At 48.3% G+C, this 21,229-nt stretch overlaps 1 protein-coding gene across 5 annotated transcripts in view; it reads left to right on the forward strand.

The window, feature by feature from the left end:
- Positions 1–21,229, forward strand: part of TYMP (thymidine phosphorylase) — a 37,700-nt gene that overhangs the window by 8,546 nt on the left and 7,925 nt on the right. For 4 of the 5 annotated variants that reach the window (XM_061637994.1, XM_061637995.1, XM_061637996.1 and 1 more), the window contains exons 2-9: positions 2,247–2,280; positions 3,458–3,565; positions 6,904–6,937; positions 8,598–8,759; positions 11,974–12,176; positions 14,490–14,588; positions 17,161–17,290; positions 20,070–20,188. In XM_061637994.1, coding sequence (XP_061493978.1) covers positions 6,907–6,937; positions 8,598–8,759; positions 11,974–12,176; positions 14,490–14,588; positions 17,161–17,290; positions 20,070–20,188 — 744 coding nt within the window. In that variant the 5' untranslated portion in view covers positions 2,247–2,280; positions 3,458–3,565; positions 6,904–6,906. The remainder of the gene's footprint in view (positions 1–2,246; positions 2,281–3,457; positions 3,566–6,903; positions 6,938–8,597; positions 8,760–11,973; positions 12,177–14,489; positions 14,589–17,160; positions 17,291–20,069; positions 20,189–21,229) is intronic. The other variant, XM_061637997.1, reaches the window with a different exon arrangement.

Consider the following 21,229-nt stretch of genomic DNA (forward strand, 5'->3'; position numbering starts at 1 on the left):
GGCAGGAAAGTACTGCTTCTTCGCTGCCCTCACCGCTTTCACATAGAGCTTGGTAGAGGCCCTCACAAGTGCAAGATTACATCCGTCGGGAGTTCGTCTCCATTTGCACTCAAGCCATCTCCTTTCTTGCTTCATCACTCTTAGCTCCGGGGTAAACCACGGAGCCACTTGAGCTCTGCAAAGGAGAGGGTGCACTGGGGCGATCGTGTCAGCTGCCCAGGTCATTTCCGTATTCCACAGATTGACCAGGGTTTCGACAGGAGCATCAGTTTTATCAGCCGGAAAACTCCCCAGAGCCTTCTGAAAACCTTCAGGATTCATTAGTCTCCGGGGGCGGACCATCTTCATTGGTCCTCCACCCTTGCAGAGGGGAGAAAACATTGTGAGCCTACACCTCAATAGGCGATGATCTGTCCATGACAGAGGAATAGATGTAAAATCCCTCACTCCCAGATCACCATCCCCTGCTCCAGTAGCAAAAATTAAGTCTAGAGTGTGCCCCGAAATATGCGTAGGGCCAGTAACAAATTGAGACAGCCCCATGGCTGTCATGGAGGTCATGAAGTCCTGAGCCGCCCCAGACAAAGCGGTCTCGGCAAGAATGTTGAGATCCCCCAATACCATAAATTTGGGGGATCGCAACACCAAACCCGAGACCACCTCCGTCAGCTCAGTTAGGGAGGCTGTTGGGCAGCAGGGTGGATGGTACACCAACAGTATTCCCAGTGTGTCTCGCTGGCCCAACGTAATATGGAGACACTCCAGACCATTAGCTACCTGGATAGGGTGCCTAATGAGAGGGATGGAACTTCTATAGACCACAGCGATTCCCCCTCCCCGACCCTCGGATCTACCCAGATGCTGAACCGAGTACCCAGGTGGGCACAGCTGGGAGAGATTAATGCCTCCCAGATCGCTCACCCATGTCTCAGTAATAAACGCCAGATCGGCCGCCTCATCCACAATTAAATCATGGATGAGGGAAGCTTTATTATTTACCGATCTGGCATTAAGAAGCAGCAACTGGAGATCCGAGAGTTGGCTGATAGAACTACCAGCCATCCTGTGGATGTGGGGAGGACCGGAACACGGTACAGCCACCAATTGTCTGTGCCGAGTTCTCCTCAACCGGCATGTCCTCCTCACAACGCCATACCTCCCATTACCCGTCACTACGCTAACAGGGGCCCCAGGGGTTCAGATAGATTATTTCTTTGGGTCCCCTTCAAACCTGTGATCTTGTGTCTGATGTTGAGATATGCGAGCAAGAAGCCTGCTCTATTGGTCTGCCTACTTCCCATTGTTAAGCTGGCCTGGGAGTAAATGGACTTATTGAATGGGCAATCTGCATACATAAAAGGATGTGGCCAAGAGAGATCCTGGGGCTAGAGGAGCCCTCCTCCCCCCATGCTGCAGCCAAGACTCATGCTTTTGAGTCTAGTCTGGAGAAGCAGGGAACTAGGAAGACACAAAGAGAGGCCTGCCCCCTGCCCCATGGCTTTGGGATGCCTCCCTAGAAGCCTGATGGAAAAGCAAGATCTATTGGACTGTTAACGCTGTGAACCCCTCCATCTTAAGCTCTGGTTGTATGTGTAAATAAACCATATATCCTAAAAGACACCAAGGTTTCTGCTGATCTTCCTTCCAAGGAAGCCAAAGCTTGGGTAAAGCGCAGTACCCCACGGAAATCTCACACTGCTGGGAGATTGAGGTGGTGTGCAACAATCTGTTTTATAGATGTTTTTTGTGTTTTGTCATTCGCTTGCTGTGCTGGGCTCCTTCCAGGAGGAAGGGCGGGATATAAATATAATTAATGAATTAAAGTAAGACATAAGTCCAGGTCTTCCAGATCCACATTCACATTTCTTTCCAGTGGACCTCTCCTAGTTCTCAAGCAATGACCTGCCATTGTAAGGCCTAAGCACTTACTTTTCAGAAGGAAGTCCAGCTGAGGATCACTGAAATTGCTGGAGACTTTTGGGTGGTTGTGTTTTGGTGTGTTGCTATTTTGTTGTTGCCGGTCTTTGTTAAGACAGCTCTGCAGTGAGTGACCCATTACAGAGATGGTGAGGAGTTGCAGGGGTCAGGGGCTAGCTTGTTCCTGGTGAGCATTTACCACCCTGCAAGGTTGACGGAGCTGTAGGTTAGTGATGCCTAGATAGGCCAATGAAGAGCGGAGGGGAGGGGAGGGGAGGGAGAGCGCCTCCCCAATCTGGCCACTGACCATCTTGCCATCTCTTTTTCAGGTGATGTCAACCTCAGAAGGACTCAGTGACCCAGGTGATTTGCCCATGTGACTTCAAGGGCAGTTGAGGTGTGCGTGTATTGTGAGGGAGGGAAACTCTATTACCACAGTGAAAGTGAAGGAATAACTATCAACATGTTGATACGTGTGTGAGGGGTAGTGTGAGACCTATGCACATGTCTGAAGGACCTTGCTCTTGTGGACTGTGTTTAATTCAGTCCCAGGCTCCCAGAGTATCTCTGAGCACATGCAGAGTATATTTTCCTTCTTGAGGAGGACAGGGCTCCTAATGCTCTACTAGCTGGGCAGAGGAGGAAATTTCCACAAGTGTGCAGGTTCCTTCTGCCCTGTGATATAAAGTATCAGAGCCTTGCCAACCAGTTTTCTTTCATCAAGGGAAAGCTATGAAATTGCATTCTGGGATCCCTCCTGGAAAGTTTGCTGTTGAACACAGATTCCTGCCTGCCTGCCCAGACTCCTTGCTACCTGGGGAAGGCTGGACTTGGACCCCCTTATCAATAGAAGGGAGATTAATAACCAGTTTGCTTTGGGAGGCCTAACAGGCCAAGGGCAGAGCTTAAAAGCCACATATTAAGGAACATTTTGTGTAGCTACGAAGGAAGCGAGGAAATGCTGTGCCATGCCAGCTAGCTCTTAAGAAAATGGGGAAGTTGTGGTTAGAGAAGAATTTCATATGAAAGTGGGCACTGCTGAGGGATAAACTGGTATCAGCCAGAATATAAGGGATACATGTCAACTTGAAGGTATACATCACATGCATGAATAACTCCACCCCAATAGATACGTTGCTTACCATACACAGAAAAATGCTGTTTGCTGCTTGCTGTGACTATGTAACCCTGTGTATCCATGGCAAGGAAGAGAGACTTGCTGACTGTCATTGGGCACTCTCTCCTGACTGCCATCAGTATTCTGTTCTTATCAATAAACTTCTGTCCACTTGGCAGTCAATTTACAATTGGCTCTGAAAGTTTATTTTCCTACAACAGTTTTGGTGTGAAAAGTGGGATGGATAAAACCTGGTAGGTTCTCTATGGGGCTTTCGGTCTTGTGTCCAACCTATGGGCACCACCATAGAATGTTGGAGGCCTCTATTCAAACCACTCCAATTGGAGCTTGAGGTGCCTCCGGGAGCTGCAGGGAGAGCCCCTTGCTTTGACTCGATCTCAAACCTTTTTTTTCTGTTTTAAGACTCCAGTTGGATAGAAGGAGGGTGTTATTTCTTCTTTTGTTTATCTGATTGTCGTATTGAGAAGAGGCATCGCCTAAAGGGAATTGTGCTGGGTGGACACACCCGTGGTGAGTATGAATCTACTGGTATTGTGGGAAAGAGGGGACATTAGATTTTTGTGCCAATAATGGTAGGTTGGTGGAGCTGGTGTGAGTGTGTATGTTTCAGGGGGTCCCTGGGATGCATAGCTGATTTTGCAGCTCTCTTCCCCCTTGTCAGTAAAATCTGAAAAGGCTGAGCAAATCCGTGACTTAACCAGATGGCATCCTGGCATTCATCACCCTGAGGGCTTGAGGGAGTTTATTTATTTATTTATTACATTTGTATACCGCCCCATAGCTGAAGCTCTCTGGACTTAGTAGAGACCAGGTTCTCAAACTACCCCTGCAAGAAAGGTGGTGTCTTGTTCCTTTCCACTGTCCCCTTCTCCTCTGTGACTATCTTCTCAGGGGGAAAGGAGTGTCCTGGGTGGATGGCAACTGCGGTCTAAGTCCAGCCATATTTGGGTCAGCCTTGGTAGCAGGATTCGCAACTGCGGTCAAAGTACATGCTGCATGCGATCCTTGCCATCGGTCACAACTGAGGACACTGTTTAGGTTGTCTGGACAGCTCCAAGGAATGGAAAAGCCTGACTCTAAGAAGGTGGGGATTATTCTGCCTGTCTTGTGAAGTCCAGTGTTATTGGCCCCGTACAAAATTGTTGTGAGGTCTGGTGACTTAGAGCAAGGTAAATCTGCAGGGCGAAGGAGTCCTTGCTGGTAGGGCATGTCAAGGGCTTACAGAGAATTAAAGTGTGCAAGTGGGGAAAAGGGTCAAAGGAAAAGGAAAATTAAGTATCAGAAAAAGGAGAAGTGGAAGGCTTTGATACAAAACTATACATTAATTCGGGAACAGTCAGAAGCCAGAAGTGAAGTAATACATTATGCTCACTTCTGTGGGTTTTCAGCTAGGCTCCATGTCTTTGTCAGGGTTTTGTACTAAACCTTATACTGTTAAGGTGTCACTTGTGCGTTAGACTCTTATTCATTCAATGAATCAACACTCGAGGCTATGGCATTGCTCTTGCGTAGGGTTTGCTGTTGCCAGGCCACGGGAAGTCCAGCTTTACCTGGTTGTCGTTGGGTGGCCTGTGACCCACACCACAGTAAATTAAGGAAAATGAGTATTACAAATTCAAAACTGGCCACTCCACCACTTACCCCGGCTTTCCGCATGTGTGAAAAGCGTGGAATGGCTGCTGTCAAATTTTTACCACTTTGGCATGCCCATACAAGTGCTCCAAAGAAGAAACTTCAGTTTCCCTTGGATGGCACTTTTGATTCCGAATGTTTGGAACATCTTAGAAAATTTTTAAAAGCAAATGGCACTCTGGTTCCCAGGGAACAGTGGGATGTCTTTTTCATGTGGGAAAATGAAATAAGCTTGAAGGAAAGCGAATCCCAGATAAGGAGTCTAAAAGACTCCCAAGAAAAATTAAAACTGAACCTAAAGGCGGCACAGGAGAAATTAAGCACCCCTACAGATTTTTTTTGGTACCAGATCTCTATATCCTCTCAAAGCTCTGAAAGAGGCTAAGACTGCTTCCCATGATGATGGGCTGCTGCCATCAGAAGATATATTGGAACTTTTCTGTACAGTGGCAAACGCGGCTCGCATACGAAGAGACTTACATCCACCCCTGGCACCTCCCATACCCAAGGCACCGCCATTGCCCTCCGCACCACCTATAACACCTGCAACTTTGCCAGCGCCACTATCTTATGGGGAAGCAGTGCCCAGACCCCCTCTTACTCCCTGGATCCTGGATCCACTCCGGCTTATCCTGGGCTTCGGGAGAAATTAGACACAATAAAAAGGGTAGTTCACAATGCATCAATGCTAGCAAACAGCATGCATAGTATACCTGCTATGTGAGAGGTTTAGGGAGGACTTGGAACCTTTACGGGAGGAATAGGAGAAATTGATAGAGGAGCTCCAGCTTAGACAAATGCTAGCCTTGGCCACCCAAAGTCATCCTCCCATAATATACACACCAAAGGCTGGAGGGAATTTTTCCTCTCGGACAGCTGCCGGAGGCAGATGGCAATGTAGTGATGGTTCATGCTCCTTGGTCCCCAGGGACCTTCTGAATTTGGCAAAAACATTCCCGAACATCCGGGAAGATCCTTTGAAATTTAGAGAAGAATTGGAAACAGTTATAACATGCTATAATCCTACCTGGGCAGATATGAATTAGCTTTTAAGAATGGTTCTTCCTGCTGAAAGCTAGGGCGGAATGGCCTAATGCTGAACCAGAAATCATTTACCAGGAAGACGTCAGGCACTTTTGGATGCTGTACCAGCAGTTTGCCCTAGGAAGGCAGATTGGGTTGCAATAAATAATTGCAATTAAAATAAAAGATAATGTAAACCCACCAGACTACATGGAGAGGCTGGAAAAGGTGTCTGAGCATCATTCAGGAACGGAAGATGCCCAGAACACAGCACAACAGGTAACTGTATCAGCTTTTGTACAAGGTTTACTGCCTAAGGTGGGTGAATCCATTAGGATTCCCACAGTGGGCTGGCAAAATAAAAGGATCCATGAAATCATTGATGTGGCAAATCACTACGTGAATGTATTAAAAAAGAAAACTGAGGCTAAACTCATGCATGTACAATATCCAAAACATGCCACAAAGAGGACAGGCAGGAGGCCAATGTAGGGCTGGTAGAGGGGCTACAAGGGTAAGGGGCAGGAACATAGGCTACTTGTGCCTGGATTGCCCCTATTTGGCTGGGGAAGCATGGCACTGACCAAGGAAGCCAAAGCTTGGGTAAAGCGCAGTACCCCACGGAAGTCTCACACTGCTGGGAGATTGAGGTGGTGTGCAACAATCTGTTTTATAGATGTTTTTTGTGTTTTGCCATTCGCTTGCTGTGCTGGGCTCCTTCCAGGAGGAAGGGCGGGATATAAATATAATTAATGAATTAAAGTAAGACATAAGTCCAGGTCTTCCAGATCCACATTCACATTTCTTTCCAGTGGACCTCTCCTAGTTCTCAAGCAATGACCTGCCATTGTAAGGCCTAAGCACTTACTTTTCAGAAGGAAGCCCAGCTGAGGATCCCTGAAATTGCTGGAGCCTTTTGGGTGGTTGTGTTTTGGTGTGTTGCTATTTTGTTGTTGCCGGTCTTTGTTAAGACAGCTCTGCAGTGAGTGACCTATTACACAGATGGTGAGGAGTTGCAGGGGTCAGGGGCTAGCTTGCTCCTGGTGAGCATTTACCACCCTGCAAGGTTGACGGAGCTGTAGGTTAGTGATGCCTAGATAGGCCAATGAAGAGCGGAGGGGAGGGGAGGGGAGGGAGGGAGGGAGAGCGCCTCCCCAATCTGGCCACTGACCATCTTGCCATCTCTTTTTCAGGTGATGTCAACCTCAGAAGGACTCAGTGACCCAGGTGATTTGCCCATGTGACTTCAAGGGCAGTTGAGGTGTGCGTGTATTGTGAGGGAGGGAAACTCTATTACCACAGTGAAAGTGAAGGAATAACTATCAACATGTTGATATGTGTGTGAGGGGGAGTGTGGGACCTATGCACATGTCTGAAGGACCTTGCTCTTGTGGGATGGGTTTAATTCAGTCCCAGGCTCCCAGAGTATCTCTGAGCACATGCAGAGTATATTTTCCTTCTTGAGGAGGACAGGGCTCCTAATGCTCTACTAGCTGGGCAGAGGAGGGAATTTCCACAAGTGTGCAGGTTCCTTCTGCCCTGTGATATAAAGTATCAGAGCCTCGTCAACCAGTTTTCTTTCATCAAGGGAAAGCTATGAAATTGCATTCTGGGATCCCTCCTGGAAAGTTTGCTGTTGAACACAGATTCCTGCCTGCCTGCCCAGGCTCCCTGCTACCCTAAACAAACCTCCCATTCATATTTGAGTGGGCTCTCCGACACTGGAGGCCTTCAAAAGGCAGCTGATCAGCCATCTGTCAGGAATGCTTTGATTTGGATGCCTGCATTGAGCAGGGGGTTGGACTTGATGGCTTCATCTCTACTATTCTATGATTCTATGTTAGAGCCATACAACAATGGAACCAATGTCCTAGCGAAGTAGTGGGCTCTCCGACACTGGAGGCCTTCAAGAGACAGCTGGACAGCCATCTGTTGGGAATGCTTTGTTTTGGATTCCTGCATTGCGCAGGAGGGTGGACTTGATAACCTTATAGGCCCCTTCCAACTCTACTATTCTATGATTCTATTTTAATTGCCTCCTCCTGCAATCTCTCCAGTTGCAGGATATTATCCTCTTATTTGGCTCTAAGGCCCCCAATCTCCCAAATCCGTCCCCTCTTGTGGCATCAGCCCCTTTCCTCCCCAGTCCTCTTCCCACTCCACCTTTCTGCTCACGCCCACAATGGCTGCTCAGTGGTGGCCTCCGAGCTCCGAGTCCTGCTCTCCTTTTCCTGGTTCCTTCGGGCCTGCCCAGCTTTGCTGCAGCTCCAGCCCCCTCACACCAGGGCTGAGATCTGGCGTCGGAAACAGGGTGCAGGGCTGACCGCAGGCACCCGGTTGCTTCTGGCCACCCTGCGGCTGAACAGGCACACAGTCCACCCACCGCAGATGTCCCGTGCCCTTCACAGAAAGGATGAGTTCTCTGGAGGGTTCCCTGGACCTTGTCCTCTCCCTCTCTGTCCGGGTGTCTGCGAGTAGCTCAGTGGTGAAGCGTCTGCTTTGCACACAGAAGGTCCCAGGTTCAACCCCCAGTTCCTCCAGGTATGGCTGGGAAAGACTCCTGCCTGAAACCTTGGATAATTGCTGCCAGCCTGTGCGGGCAACACTGAGCTAGATTGACCTATGCTCCGTCTCAGTGTGAGGCAGCTTCAAATGTTCGGATTTGAGAGGACCTGCACTGCATGCAGAAGCCCTCAGGTTCATTTCCAGGTAGGGCTGGGCATGTCCCCGGCCTGAAACCCTGGAAGCCACTGCTAGTCAGTGTTGACAGTACTGAGCTAGATGGACCAATTAGTCTGACTCAGCATACAGGAGATTCCTGTGATGCTGGGGTTTTTCCCATCATCCCTTCCACAGTGAGGGTGTTGGCTTTGTCTTCCCTCGGCAGCTCCTGGACCCACCGGCTCCTCTGCGGCCCCCACTGCAGGCAGCAGGGTCAGCATCCCGGATGTAATCCGGAAGAAGCGGGATGGGGAGAAGCTGGAGGAGGAGGAAATTTGGCACTTTGTCCAGGCCGTGACCAGGAGGACCATGCAAGATGGGCAAATCGGTGAGGACGACGGAGGGGCTGGACGACCAGGCGGTGGGATTTTGGGTGGAGGCCGGAGGAGTTCAAGAATGAGGGGGAGAGATTTGTCAACAGGTACAATCAAGGCAATCATCCCTTCTCAAGGTTTCTTATATAGTTGAGGTGGAGAGAGACAGTTAACCAGAACTTGTACTGCTCTCCAGGAGTAACGCTACAAGGTTTCGTTTCCTTCAAATGAGAGGGCACCGGAGACTTCAGATGCATTCAGAGTATTCACTTTATTTACAAACAGACCATAGTGGAAGCAAACTGACATTCCTGCAGCAGAGAACACCACCACTGTCTTGCATCAGACTCCCAGAAACTCACTTTTTCACCCTCTAAAGGCTGTAACCCTGGTGTAATTCACTCTAGGAAAAAAAGCTTTCCTCCCGCAAATCCAAGTTATAAAAACTTGACCCAACTGATTCTTGGCCTTTTTACCTGAAGGTAAGGATGGAAAGATCTGCCTGCTTCAGTTCTCCCAGTTTCTCACTTTTCTAACGTTAAATTCAGTTCTCCGCATTTCTGCAGAAATCTGCGATTTTTTTTTTAAAAAATCCTCATCAAAATTCTCCACCATTTTAGCGTGAATTACTCCTAATAAACACATATTTGTAGGCAGTTTTGACTTATGCACCCAATTTTGCAAGCCATTTCTCATCATTTCATGCCTTTTTGCCTGTTATTTTCACTCATATATTCACTTTTAGGCACACTTTCCCCTAACGTGTGCATTTTTGTGAACATTGGTTGGTTGGCAAATGACACGGCAAAATCTGGATAAGTGTGATTTTTGAAAGATGGCTGTGTTTCGATTCTCATATTGTTTCAGAAAGTGTCCATTTTATAGATTCAACGTGAAATGTGAACTGAATTGAAATTCTCAGCCATCCCTACCTGAAGGGTGTTATGTTTACATATTCTGGCGGATATGGCATCCCAAGGGCTGGCGAGAGATTCGCTGACCTTTTCTTCAGGAAGCTGATTAATAATAATAATAATAATAATAATAATAATAATAATAATAATAATAATAATAATAATAAATTTAATTTCTGTGTCGCCTATCTGGCCGATGGCCACTCTAGGCGACGTACAAAACAGTTAAAACACAATATGATAAAATACAATAATACAATATAAAAACAGTATAAGAACAATACAGCTGGAACAACAATATTAAAACAGGGCAGGAGGCATTTCATTCGTAGCAATTAACCCTCCCCGGAGATCCCGAAGGCCTGTTGAAAGAGCCAAGTCTTTAAGGCTTTGCGGAATACATTTAGGGAAGAGGCGTGCCGGAGATCTTGTGGGAGGGAGTTCCAGAGGGTGGGGCCGCCATTGAGAATGCCCTCTCTCTTATACCCGCCAATCTAGCTGTTTTTGTCGGCGGGATTGAGAGAAGGCCCTGTGTGGCTGATCTTGTCGGGCGGCATAATTGGTGGCGTTGAAGGCGCTCCGTAAGATAAACTGGGCCGAAACCGTATAGGGATTTAAAGGTTAATACCAACACCTTGAATTGGGCCCGGAAAACAACTGGAAGCCAGTGTAGATCGAACAACACTGGTGTGATGTGATCCCGGCGGCGACTGTTCGTAAGTAGTTGAGCCGCCGCATTTTGTATAAGTTGTAATTTCCGGACCGTTTTCAAGGGTAACCCCACGTAGAGCGCATTACAGTAATCCAAACGAGAGGTGACCAGGGCGTGTACTACCAGTGGGAGCTGATGAACAGGAAGGTAGGGTTGCAGCCTTCGTATGAGGTGTAGTTGATACCAGGCTGCCCGGCTCACTGCCGAAATCTGAGCCTCCATGGACAGCCTGGAATCAAGAACAACCCCAAGGCTGCGGACCTGGTCCTTCAGGGGTAGACTCACCCCGTTGAACTTCAAGTCAACATCTCCCAACCTTCCTTTGTCCCCCACGAGCAGCACCTCGGTCTTATCGGGGTTCAGCTTCAGCTTGTTCCTTCCCATCCATCCACTCACGGATTCCAGGCACTTGGACAAGGTCTCCACAGCCAACTCTGGTGAAGATTTAAATGAGAGATAGAGCTGAGTGTCATCTGCATATTGGTGACACTGCAGCCCAAATCTCCTAATGATTGTCCCCAGCGGCTTCATATAAATGTTAAATAGCATGGGAGAGAGGATAGAACCCTGTGGCACACCACAACTGAGAGGCCAAGGGTCTGAAACCTCCCCCCCCAATGCTACCTGTTGGTACCTATCAGAGAGAAAGGAGCGGAACCACCGTAATACAGTGCCTCCATTCCTTTCTCTCCGATAGGTACCAACAGGTAGATAGAAGGCACTCCTAGCTACAGAGAACACCGGAGCCCGATCCCTTACACTCATTATTTAGAACGATGGAAGGCAGGACCTGGTTGATTTCATCCTGACCAGCTGGGCAGAATCTGGCCTGCCTGCCCTTCCTTATGAGTAAAAGGTTGAGAGACTTCGTTAAAGCAAAACAAAGCTAGAAACTACATACAATTTGTGCAGTCATATCTATGTGTAGCCACACCTATACAAATGGAGATTTAGGGGTACAAAGGAGAACCGCAACAGAGAACCACAACGATTCTGATACTGGGAACATCCCAGGAAAACATACATGGGAGCACGTCTTGTTCAGAGCATTGGGTTACTTCTGAGTCAACATGCACTGACCATAGTTTTAGAGAGTGCTGAAAGTGGTCTGAGAACAGCTTCACTTCTCATGGAGTACACACACTCCTTTTGTTCCACTTTGGCCTCTTGTCAAACAGTTTTAGCAGGTTTTGAAACAGTACAGGAAACCTGAAGAACATAAGAATGCCGGAAGAACTCTGCTGGACCAGGCCAGTAGCCCATCTAGTCCAGGATCCTGCCCTCACAGTGGCCACCAGATGCCCATTGGAAGCCTGTGAGTGGGACCTGAGCGCAAGAACAGCTCTCCTCTCCTGCCGTTTCCAGCAACTGGTATTCAGAAGCATGCTGGCACAGCATACTGCTTCCGACCATGGAGGGAGAGTAGAGCCATCTTGGCTAGTAGTCACTGACAGCCTTATCCTCCATGAAAACCTGTTGACTGCACTGAATCCAGCGTGTGTGCGGCACGCAAGGTCATTTCTGTTGCTTGATAGGTCTTCTCGGAAGAAATCCCTCTGAGTTAAGCACCTTACTTGCATCCCTTAAATCACTTTCTTCTAGGGGCGATGCTGATGGCCATCAGATTACGGGGAATGACGCCTGATGAGACTCTGGTGCTGACCCGGGCGATAGCTACATCAGGGAGGGTCCTGGAGTGGCCTGAGGAATGGCGAGGGCTCCTGGTGGACAAGCACTCCACTGGGGGAGTGGGTGACAAGGTCAGCCTGCCTCTGGCACCAGCATTAGCTGCATGTGGCTGTAAGGTGAGTTGAGAAGCTCTCCAAACCTGCCCGGGCAAAGTATGGGGACCGCAGCCTGTTCCCAAGCCATGCTTGCTTTTTTGCTCTCTTTCCCTGACTCAGAGTTGGAATTTAGGACATAGTGGAAATCGCCAACTCCTCTGCAAATTAAGGAACACTTTGCCAAATCTGAGCCTCTAGACGTCTCCCCGCCTCCCCATGATAGGTTAACCAGATGAACAAAGGTCAAGGCTCTGGCACCATTGTGTAGAATCTAGACCCAATCATAGAGTTGGAAGGGGCCTATAAGGCCAACAAGTCCACCCCCCTGCTCATTGCAAGATCCAAGTTAAAGCATCCCCGACAGGTGGCTGTCCAGCTGCCTCTTGAAGGCCTCCAGTGTTGGAGAGCCCACCACCTCCATATGTCATTGGTTCTAGATATGACTAACTTGGGTTAATTTATTTCAGTGGGTCTACTTTGAGTAGGACTTAGCTGAATACAACCCTATGTATATTCCTCTGTGAATTGCCATTTTAGGATTAATAATGTGCATTATTAGCACCATTAAGTATCAAAAGGTAAAGGTGATCTAAATAAATAAAGGTGATTTATTTTCACCTAAATAAAGGTGAAAACGTGAAGGTGGGTCCCATGTTGGAGGTTGGGAATCAGAGGTGGGTCTTGGGTCTGAACCAGTTGAAGACTACTGCTCTAGAAGAGTGCAGAACTGTGGTGGGGAATCTTTGGCCCTTGGAGCAAATTAGATACCCCAGGCCACCCAATTTGGCCTGTGAGCCCCTTTTTGGCTGGCCACACCCACCTGTCACTCACCTGACATCAGATGACAGGTAATTGGGAGCTCCCAGGTGGATATGATCACCACCAAGAGAGGTGGGACTTTCACTCAGTGTCACATTTAAACAGCACCAAATGGAAAGGAACATTCTGATTGGGTACTGAGTGCAAGTTTTTGGTGGGGATTTTCTGTACACACAAAGGAGGAGCCAACAGGAAATTGCAGGAGGAGGAGAAGCGGAGGAGGAGGCAGCAGAAGCCCCAGAGTAATCAGGGTCTTTGAGATTCCAGGAACAGAAGGAGTCAGTACTGCTGACAGGATTGCTAAGGAGTGGAGCACAGACGAGAGAATTCAAGTTAGGACTCTGGTCTGCAGTGTGCATGGAAGACCTGGTGCTGGATCCGAGGGACGAGAAATGGCATCTAAAGGGTGCAATTCAGGATATAGTCTGAAGGCACATGAGGCCACCACCATCTTGTTGAAGTTCAGCAGGTTTAGGTGTGATCAGTGCCTAGATGGGAGACCACCTGGGAACCTAGTGTAGGTCACCGTGGGTCCTATGATGAAAGAAAGGTGGAATGTAAATGTAAGGAGATAAACATATAAGGAAGGTGCCCACTTTCCCTGCCAGCATGCCTGGCTGGAAGTGCAAAATGAGCAGTCAGAAGAGTAAGGACCTGCTTTATACAAAGGGAACTAAGACAAGGGCGCCCATCAATCCTCATGTTTTGAAAATCAGCCAAGGGAGTGCAGGTGTCATGTTAAGCACTTTGACAGAGCCAAGAGAAATAATACTTGGCTACTCAAGACTGATGGGCCCACTCAGCACTTGGTTCACTGCTGTGCAAGTCTGTCATTTCAAATTGCAAAGCCAGGAGGGAGCCAGCCTCCCCGTGCCGTCCAGGAGGAACCTCTGGAGAGAGGGCGCTTTTCCGTTCTTATTTGCCATAAGAACATAAGGCCTCCGTCATCTAGTCCAGCACCCTGTTCTTACCATGCGGCGTGGGCAGCCAGTCTGCCCAATGGAAGCCCATAAGAAGGATTTGAGCACAACAGCAACTCACCCACTTGTGATTCCCCAAAACAGGCATTCAGGGGCATCCTCCTTCCGACAGCGGAGGCCAAACATACCCTTCATGGCTAGCAGTTACGGATTACATTCTCCTCCTTGAATTTGTCCAATCCTCTTTTAAAGCCATCCACACTGAAGCCATCTTTATTTCTTGTTGGGAGCAACTTCCCACAAAATGTGGTGCTTGAAGAAGCTGTTCACTCAAAGGCTTAAATCTGCTGCTGGGGTTTGTTGTGAAGTTTAAATCTCCTGCGTACAGCTTCTCAAATGCGGAAATGAGCATGCACTGTGCAGGGGCCAGACTTTGGTCCCAGAAACCGATCGACCACCGGAGCTGGAGCACGCAGCTATCCTCTTGGCCCTGGTGGCTTCCGGCTTCCAAGGAGATAGCTTCCCTTTTGCCTCACTCCGCCATGCTGATGATCACCTAGAACTGTGCAGCCCCTTTCCCTTTTCTCTTTCCCAGGTGCCCATGGTCAGTGGCCGAGGACTGGGCCACACTGGCGGCACACTAGACAAGCTGGAGTCTGTGCCTGGCTTCCTGGTCTCTCAGAGCCCAGAACAGGTCAGATATCCCAGGTCACGATGGGGACTAAGGGGCTTGTGGGGCTTTTCTTGGGTGTGCCAAGACGCGTAGGCACGGGCGGATGGGGGAAACGGCCATCAGCCAGGGATGCAATGCCAAGGGAAAGACATACTAGCACTATCCTACTCGGTGAGGATGAAAACAGTAAACTGGTCTCAGCTGCGTAAAAATTCCTACCTTTACTAATTTTATTGTATTATTAAGTACATGTCCCATTTTTCCTCCAGTGGCGCATATGGTTCTTCTGCCTCTCCAATTTATCCTCACAACAACCCTGTGAGGTAGATTAGGCTGAGAGAGACTGTGACTGGTCCAAGGCCACCCTGCAGGATCATGGCTGAGTGGGGATTTGAACCCAGGTCTCCCAGGTCCTAGTCCGACACTCTGATCATTTCACCACCGCTGACTCTCAAGCTATTTGAAGCTATCGCTTTAAGCTATGCCTTAGATAAGGCAGGACGAGAGATGGGGGGGAAATTCACTTCACATTTATAAGCAAACCTACTCCATCTGCACTTTCCAAAACAATATGTGAACCAAAACAGAGGGATCCTTCAAAATTTGCACTTACCTGAATTTTGCAGTGCAGTTGTCCAGCGAAGTAATGTATACAAAAGTAAATATAATTTGGAGAAAGTGTGCATATAAATGCATTAGTGAAAATTACATACAGAAATGTATTGCATGAGGGGAGATTGCTTGCAGAAAATGTGCATGTTAGGCAAAATTGCATACAGAAATGTGTACTGTACATTAGGGGAAATGCACACTAAAATGTTGACACACTGTTGTGAGGATTACTGAAATAATTTTAAGTCCCAAACTGCACATATTTCCTTTATTTTTCCTGGGTTTTGTTTTTGTTTTACCCCCTCCCCCCCAAAAAAAAGTAGCAGAAAGATGCAGCCTTCCTTGAGTAGAGGCTGGGCAGAGGAGTGGAATGGCCGGCTCCTGTCCTTTCTAGCCATTGTCCTGCTCTGCATGACAGACCAAACTGCTTTTGGCCTGTGTGCATCTTTCCTCCCGTGAGTAGAAATGCAGCGGAGGAATGAGCAGGGGGCAATGTGGCCTAGGGAAATGGCTGGAGGTGCAAGGCCACTGCCCAGCTCTCTACTGAGGATCGCAGCCTTCGTGACTGCTTTTGGGGGGAAATGTTAGGCAGGGGGAAATATGTACAGGCTGTATGCATGATTTGCCTCTCCCCAGTTTATCCCCACAACAACCATGTCAAGCTGAGAGAGAGTGGCTGGCCAAGGTCACTCAGTGAGCTTCATGGGGATTTGAACCCGTTAGGCTCTCCCAGTCCAGCACTCTAACCCAGAGCTTGGAAAAGTTACTTTTTTGAACTACAACTCCCATCAGCCCTATCCAGTGGCCATGCTGGCTGGGGCTGATGGCAGCTGTAGTAACTTTTCCAAGCTCTGCTCTAACCACTGCACCACACTGGCTCTCCATGGCTAGATGGGGGCAGAGGGAACAGCTTTGTGTTTCATAGTTGGAAGGACCAACTGGGAGGACTTCTCTATCTGTGAGATCCGCAACAGATGTCCTCCCCACAAGCTTTTCCTCCCAACCCAAAATATGCTGTTTTCACATTTGCAAAACAACTGAGTGCAAGTCAGACAAGTTTATTGCATTTTAAATTTTTTCATTCTATGGTTTTTTTGCTTTTGAGAGCCAGTGTGGTGTAGTGGTTAAGGTTTTGGACTATGACCTGGGAGACCAGGGTTCGAATCCCCACACAGCCATGAAGCTCACTGAGTGACTTGGGTCAGGCACTGCCTCTCAGCCGCAGAGGAAGGCAATGGTACACCCCCTCTGAATACCACTTACCATGAAAACCCTCTTCATAGGGTCACCATAAGTCAGAATTGGTTGTTCTGATTGTTTATTGTTTAATTGTGAGCCGCCCTCGGAAGAAGGGCGGGGTATAAGTATTTTAAATTAATTAATTAAATAAATAAATAATTGACTTGAAGGCAGTCCATTTACATTTTAAACTGCTTTTATGTTTTTAATGAAATAATGGTTTGCAAATATATCTTTATAAATAAATAAATAAACCCTCAGAGCAAGGACATGGCACAATCAAGTTCTGTCGCTGCTCAGCTCTTGCAGGTTTTATTTTAAAAAATCATTTTAAAATGGCATTTCAGAGGAAGCCAACTGGTCAGTTTGGAACACTGCTGGGCCAATTGGCCGGAGGGGGCAGTACCTAACCTATCAGACGGTGGGATGGAAGATGGCACCTGGTTGGCCACTGTGAGAACAGGATGCTGGACTAGATGGGCCACTGGCCTGATCCAGCAGGCTCTTCTTATGTTCTTATGTTCTTAAGCTGGGCTGATACTCAAGTCAGCCTTCTGGAGCTGAAGGTGCCACAGCTGCTTCTTACCATGCAGACACCTGAAAAACAGGATCTCTTCTTCAGTACTGTCTGCTTGAAACTCACCTTTTGCCTTGGCAATCAAGGGTGGTGGTGAGATTCTGGCTTCCTGAATGGGACAGATGTGTGGTCTATGTAGACAGCCCAGGCCTCATTCCCCTGCAGATGATGCAGATCTTGGAGAAGGTTGGCTGCTGCATTGTGGAGCAGAGTGAAGAGCTGGTCCCAGCAGACAAGGTCCTCTATGCCCTGAGAGACGTCACCGCCACAGTGGACAGCTTGCCCCTCATCACAGGTACAGGGTGAGAGAGACCCAGTCATATAACTGCTGGTGCTGAGGTCCTGGCTGGGGTGGTGGTGTCCTTCTAACCAGGGAGCAGTTTTGTGTACACGACGTACTTGACTTTTCCTGGTATTATACAGCCACGAGAGTGGCTGTATCCTATAGCCAGCATAGATTTTTCACATTCTGCAATGTTAAATTGAAAATACCCCCCATGCCATTTGGATCCTTCCCGTAAGGTCATTCAAAACAAAACCTTACAAAACTTATAGTCCTGAACTCAGAAATGCTTGCTTAACAACTCTCTATAATTTTCATGGCGATACACAAAACAGTCAGAGAGAATCGAGAGTTCAAAGTGTAGAAAGAGAGAGAAAGACCAGACCCCTTTGGGCTTTTTTCTGTCAGAGTTCTCATAATTTGTTGAAATTAATTAAAAATCAGCCATGTTCACAGAGAACCTGTAATCCTATTACTGCCCTTGCCCCATACTCTGACCTTCATCTTCTGCAGTTTAAAAGTTAAAAAAGCCTAGCTGATTTTTAATTAATTTAATAAATTTAGCATTAAAGTCAATGATAAGCCCGGGCATGCTCAGTAAGAACCAACTGTCAGTGTTCTAAAAGCCAGACTCACAACGCTGGACTTGCCTGATTAGGAGGCCACACCTATGGCCAGACCTTTATTTCACTTGAGACAGTCATGGCTTCCCCCAAAGAATCCTGGGAAGTGTAGTTTGTGAGGGGGGCTGAGACGAAACTCCTCTTCCCCTGACAGAGCTCCAGTGGCCAGAGTGGTTGAACAGTCAGCTGCTCTGATTGAAACTCTATGAGGCGAACAGGGCATCTCCTAGCAGCTCTCAGCACCCTTCACTAACCACTTCCCAGGAATCTTTGGGGGAAGCCATGACTGTCTAAAGTGAAATAACTGTCTGGGGTGGATGTGGCCAGGGACAGCTTTGGTTTAAATTTGAGTGGGAGGCTACATGTGCCTGCTGTAGAATAAAAAGGTGGGGGAAACTGTTCACAATGTTTTCCTTTTGGAAAGGAAAGGGGCCTCCCCTCTGCCCAGTGCCCACTCACCCAATCTCCTCCCCTCCCCCTCCCCCTCCTGCCCTCCTCCTCCTCTCCCTGCCCCTCCCCCAGTTCAGTTTCACCTATCCTAAGCATGATTGCACAGGAGTTAATCCCACTGAACTCAAAAAGCATGCAAATGGTCAAACCTGCCCTCCCGTCCTCCTCCCCTCCCTCTTGCCCCTTCCTTCTCCCTTCACTCTCCATCCCCTTCCAATCCCCTCCTCTCCCCTCCTCCTCCTTCCCCTCCACTCTCCTCCCCCTTCTCTTTCCCCATGGTCAGTATTTCCTATCCTAACCATGATGGCATGGGAATAAATCCCACTGTACCCAATAAGCATGCAGATGATCAAACCTCCCCTCCTCCCCTCCCCTCATCCCCTGTGGTCAGTTTCACCTATCCTAAGCATGATTGCAGGGGAGTAAATCCCACTGAACTCAGTAAGCATGCAAATGATCAATCCATTCTCAGCAAACTTGCACAGGATCATATTTCGTACCTCCCGGATTAAAAAGCAGAGAAATTCACTAACAGGCAAAAACTCTTGCAGTTTAAGAACCTACCTATAGCGAACAGATCTTTCTATTAAACTGTAAACAGCAGGGAAAGTGGGCAGCTATAGTGAATTCACCAGGGGAGCAGGAGACCTGACCTCCTGTCTGAGATATTGTACTCACCACATGCTCAGAGGCACATGTTACCAAATTCTTCCAAGCTACACAGGCAGTGGATTGGACTGTGAAAGACCAACCCTAGTCGTGTTTGCTTTTTCATAAATCAGTAGGGCAGTACAAAATCTCAGAGAGGAGGTCTGGTCTCCTGCTGCCCTGGTGCATTCACTCGTCTAAACTGAGGGCATGAATAACAAAATGGCAAATGCAGTTTGTGACTAAGTGAAAAATGTCTGCTGCCTTAGGCTGAGTCAGATTGTTGCTCCATCCAGCTCAGTGTTGTTGACACTGACCGGCAGAGGCTCTCCAGAGTTTCAGGCAGGAGTCTTTTCCAGCCCTACCTGGAGATGTTGGGGACTGAACTTGAGGCCTTCTGCACGCAAAGCAGATGCTCTGCCACTGAGCCACAGCCCTTCCTTACATGCTGAGATGGTTTGACTTGATGAACTTGCTTCTCCTTCTCCTTCTTATTGTTGTTATTATTGTTGTTGTTATTATTGTTGTTGTTGTTGTTATTATTTCCATTTATAGACCGCTTACTATCTAAAAGATCTCAAAGCAGTTTACAATAGAATACACAAGGTACAATTAAAAACATATCAAATTAATTTACAAAGAAAAATACATAAACAATATCCATATCCATAAACATATCCATAAACACAGTGTAAAATTCAGAATTCTCCAAGGGGAGCCCATAAGCCGCCCTCTCCACTCTATGAAAGTGTCAGGAAACCAAAATCATGCCGACCATGGAGAAGGGCGACAAGCAGGTAAAAGGTTATTGCTCCCCTGGTGGGGCTTGCTGCCATTTTTCATATGACCATCCATTGCTTGCGTAGAAGATAATATGGATCAGCAGCTAGTCCAGCCTCTCTGATGAACGTCTGTGTGGGGAGTGGTCTGCTTGATGGGACTGGAGCCCAAGAATACAAGGCAGGGGTGAAGTGCACAGGCCCACAGGACAGGATGTAACCCTCTGGGGCTGCTGCCCCACCCAGACAAGTAATTCACTCCAAAGCGGCTGCCTCTGTCTTGGCTCACAGGCTCCATCCTGGGCAAGAAGGCTGCAGAGAAGATCTCTGCCCTCGTGCTGGATGTGAAGTTTGGCAGCGCCGCCCTTTACCCCACCCTGGAGAGTGCCCAGCAGTTGGCTCAGAGCCTGGTGAGTCACCTGGGGAGGGGCAGCTGCTTCTGCCTTGAGGGCTGTTCCGCTCTTTGTGCAGCTTGGGATGGGGACTGAAGGCCCTCCTTGATTCTCCTGCAGTGGAAACTGTCACCTCTTGCTGAGAGGAGTGTTGGATTAAGGGATGTCCAGGCAGGCCTGGCACCAGCGAACGGCCAGGATGGGCCTCCATGAGGGTCCCTGTGGCCCAGAGGGACCCCTCCTGAGAGTGGGAGGGTGGAACTCCTGATCCAGGGCAGCACTGGGCCATGCAACCCGATGCTGCTGTGAACCACAGACCTCCCAAGCACCTCCCCCAATATAGATAGCACTGGTGCGCACCTCACCTACCTGTCATGGTAGCATGTCGATGTGCACGGCCCATGCACTATATGCACATGCCAGCCATTACCCAATATGGAAGTGGGAGCATCCCTAAGGGGTTGATGCTCCTGCTGCCATCTTGGGTGATGGCAGGCGTGCACACGCAGCATGCGGGGCATGCACACTGACTCAGGAGGTAGGTGGGGTGGGCAGGCCGACTTAAGCCTCGCACTGCTTGTATTGGGCCCAGTCATGACAGGTGCCAGCCCTGCACCCAGGGACAACGTTGGTTCTCTCCTGGCAACCTGTGCAGGGGAAATAATATTTCCATGGCAGCTGAGCAGAATAACAGTTGAGGCAGCTCTGTTGGATTCCCCTGTGTGAACTTCTGATTAATGCAAGAGACAGAGTTGGAAATCAGGTGGCTTTTCTTTCCCCAAAAGGGCAGGAGCCTTGGGTGCAAATCAGAGAACTTTTTAGTCCTTACCATGTTCTGACCGAATTAACCCAAATTGTTCTTCTTCCATTACACATTAGAGAACAATGGCAGGTGGGTGCTTTTTCACCTCTGCCAGGCGTTAGCCTTGCTTCTAGCTCAACAACACACTTGAACTCCAGCCTGAAGGAGACTTCTGGAGGACTTGAAAGCTTGCTCACTACTCTCAGACATCTAGGTGGGCCTAATAAAAAGACTGGTCTGCTGTTACTTCAGAACAT

Source organism: Rhineura floridana, chromosome 8 (assembly GCF_030035675.1).
Source record: "Rhineura floridana isolate rRhiFlo1 chromosome 8, rRhiFlo1.hap2, whole genome shotgun sequence".
NCBI classification, from domain to species: domain Eukaryota; kingdom Metazoa; phylum Chordata; class Lepidosauria; order Squamata; family Rhineuridae; genus Rhineura; species Rhineura floridana.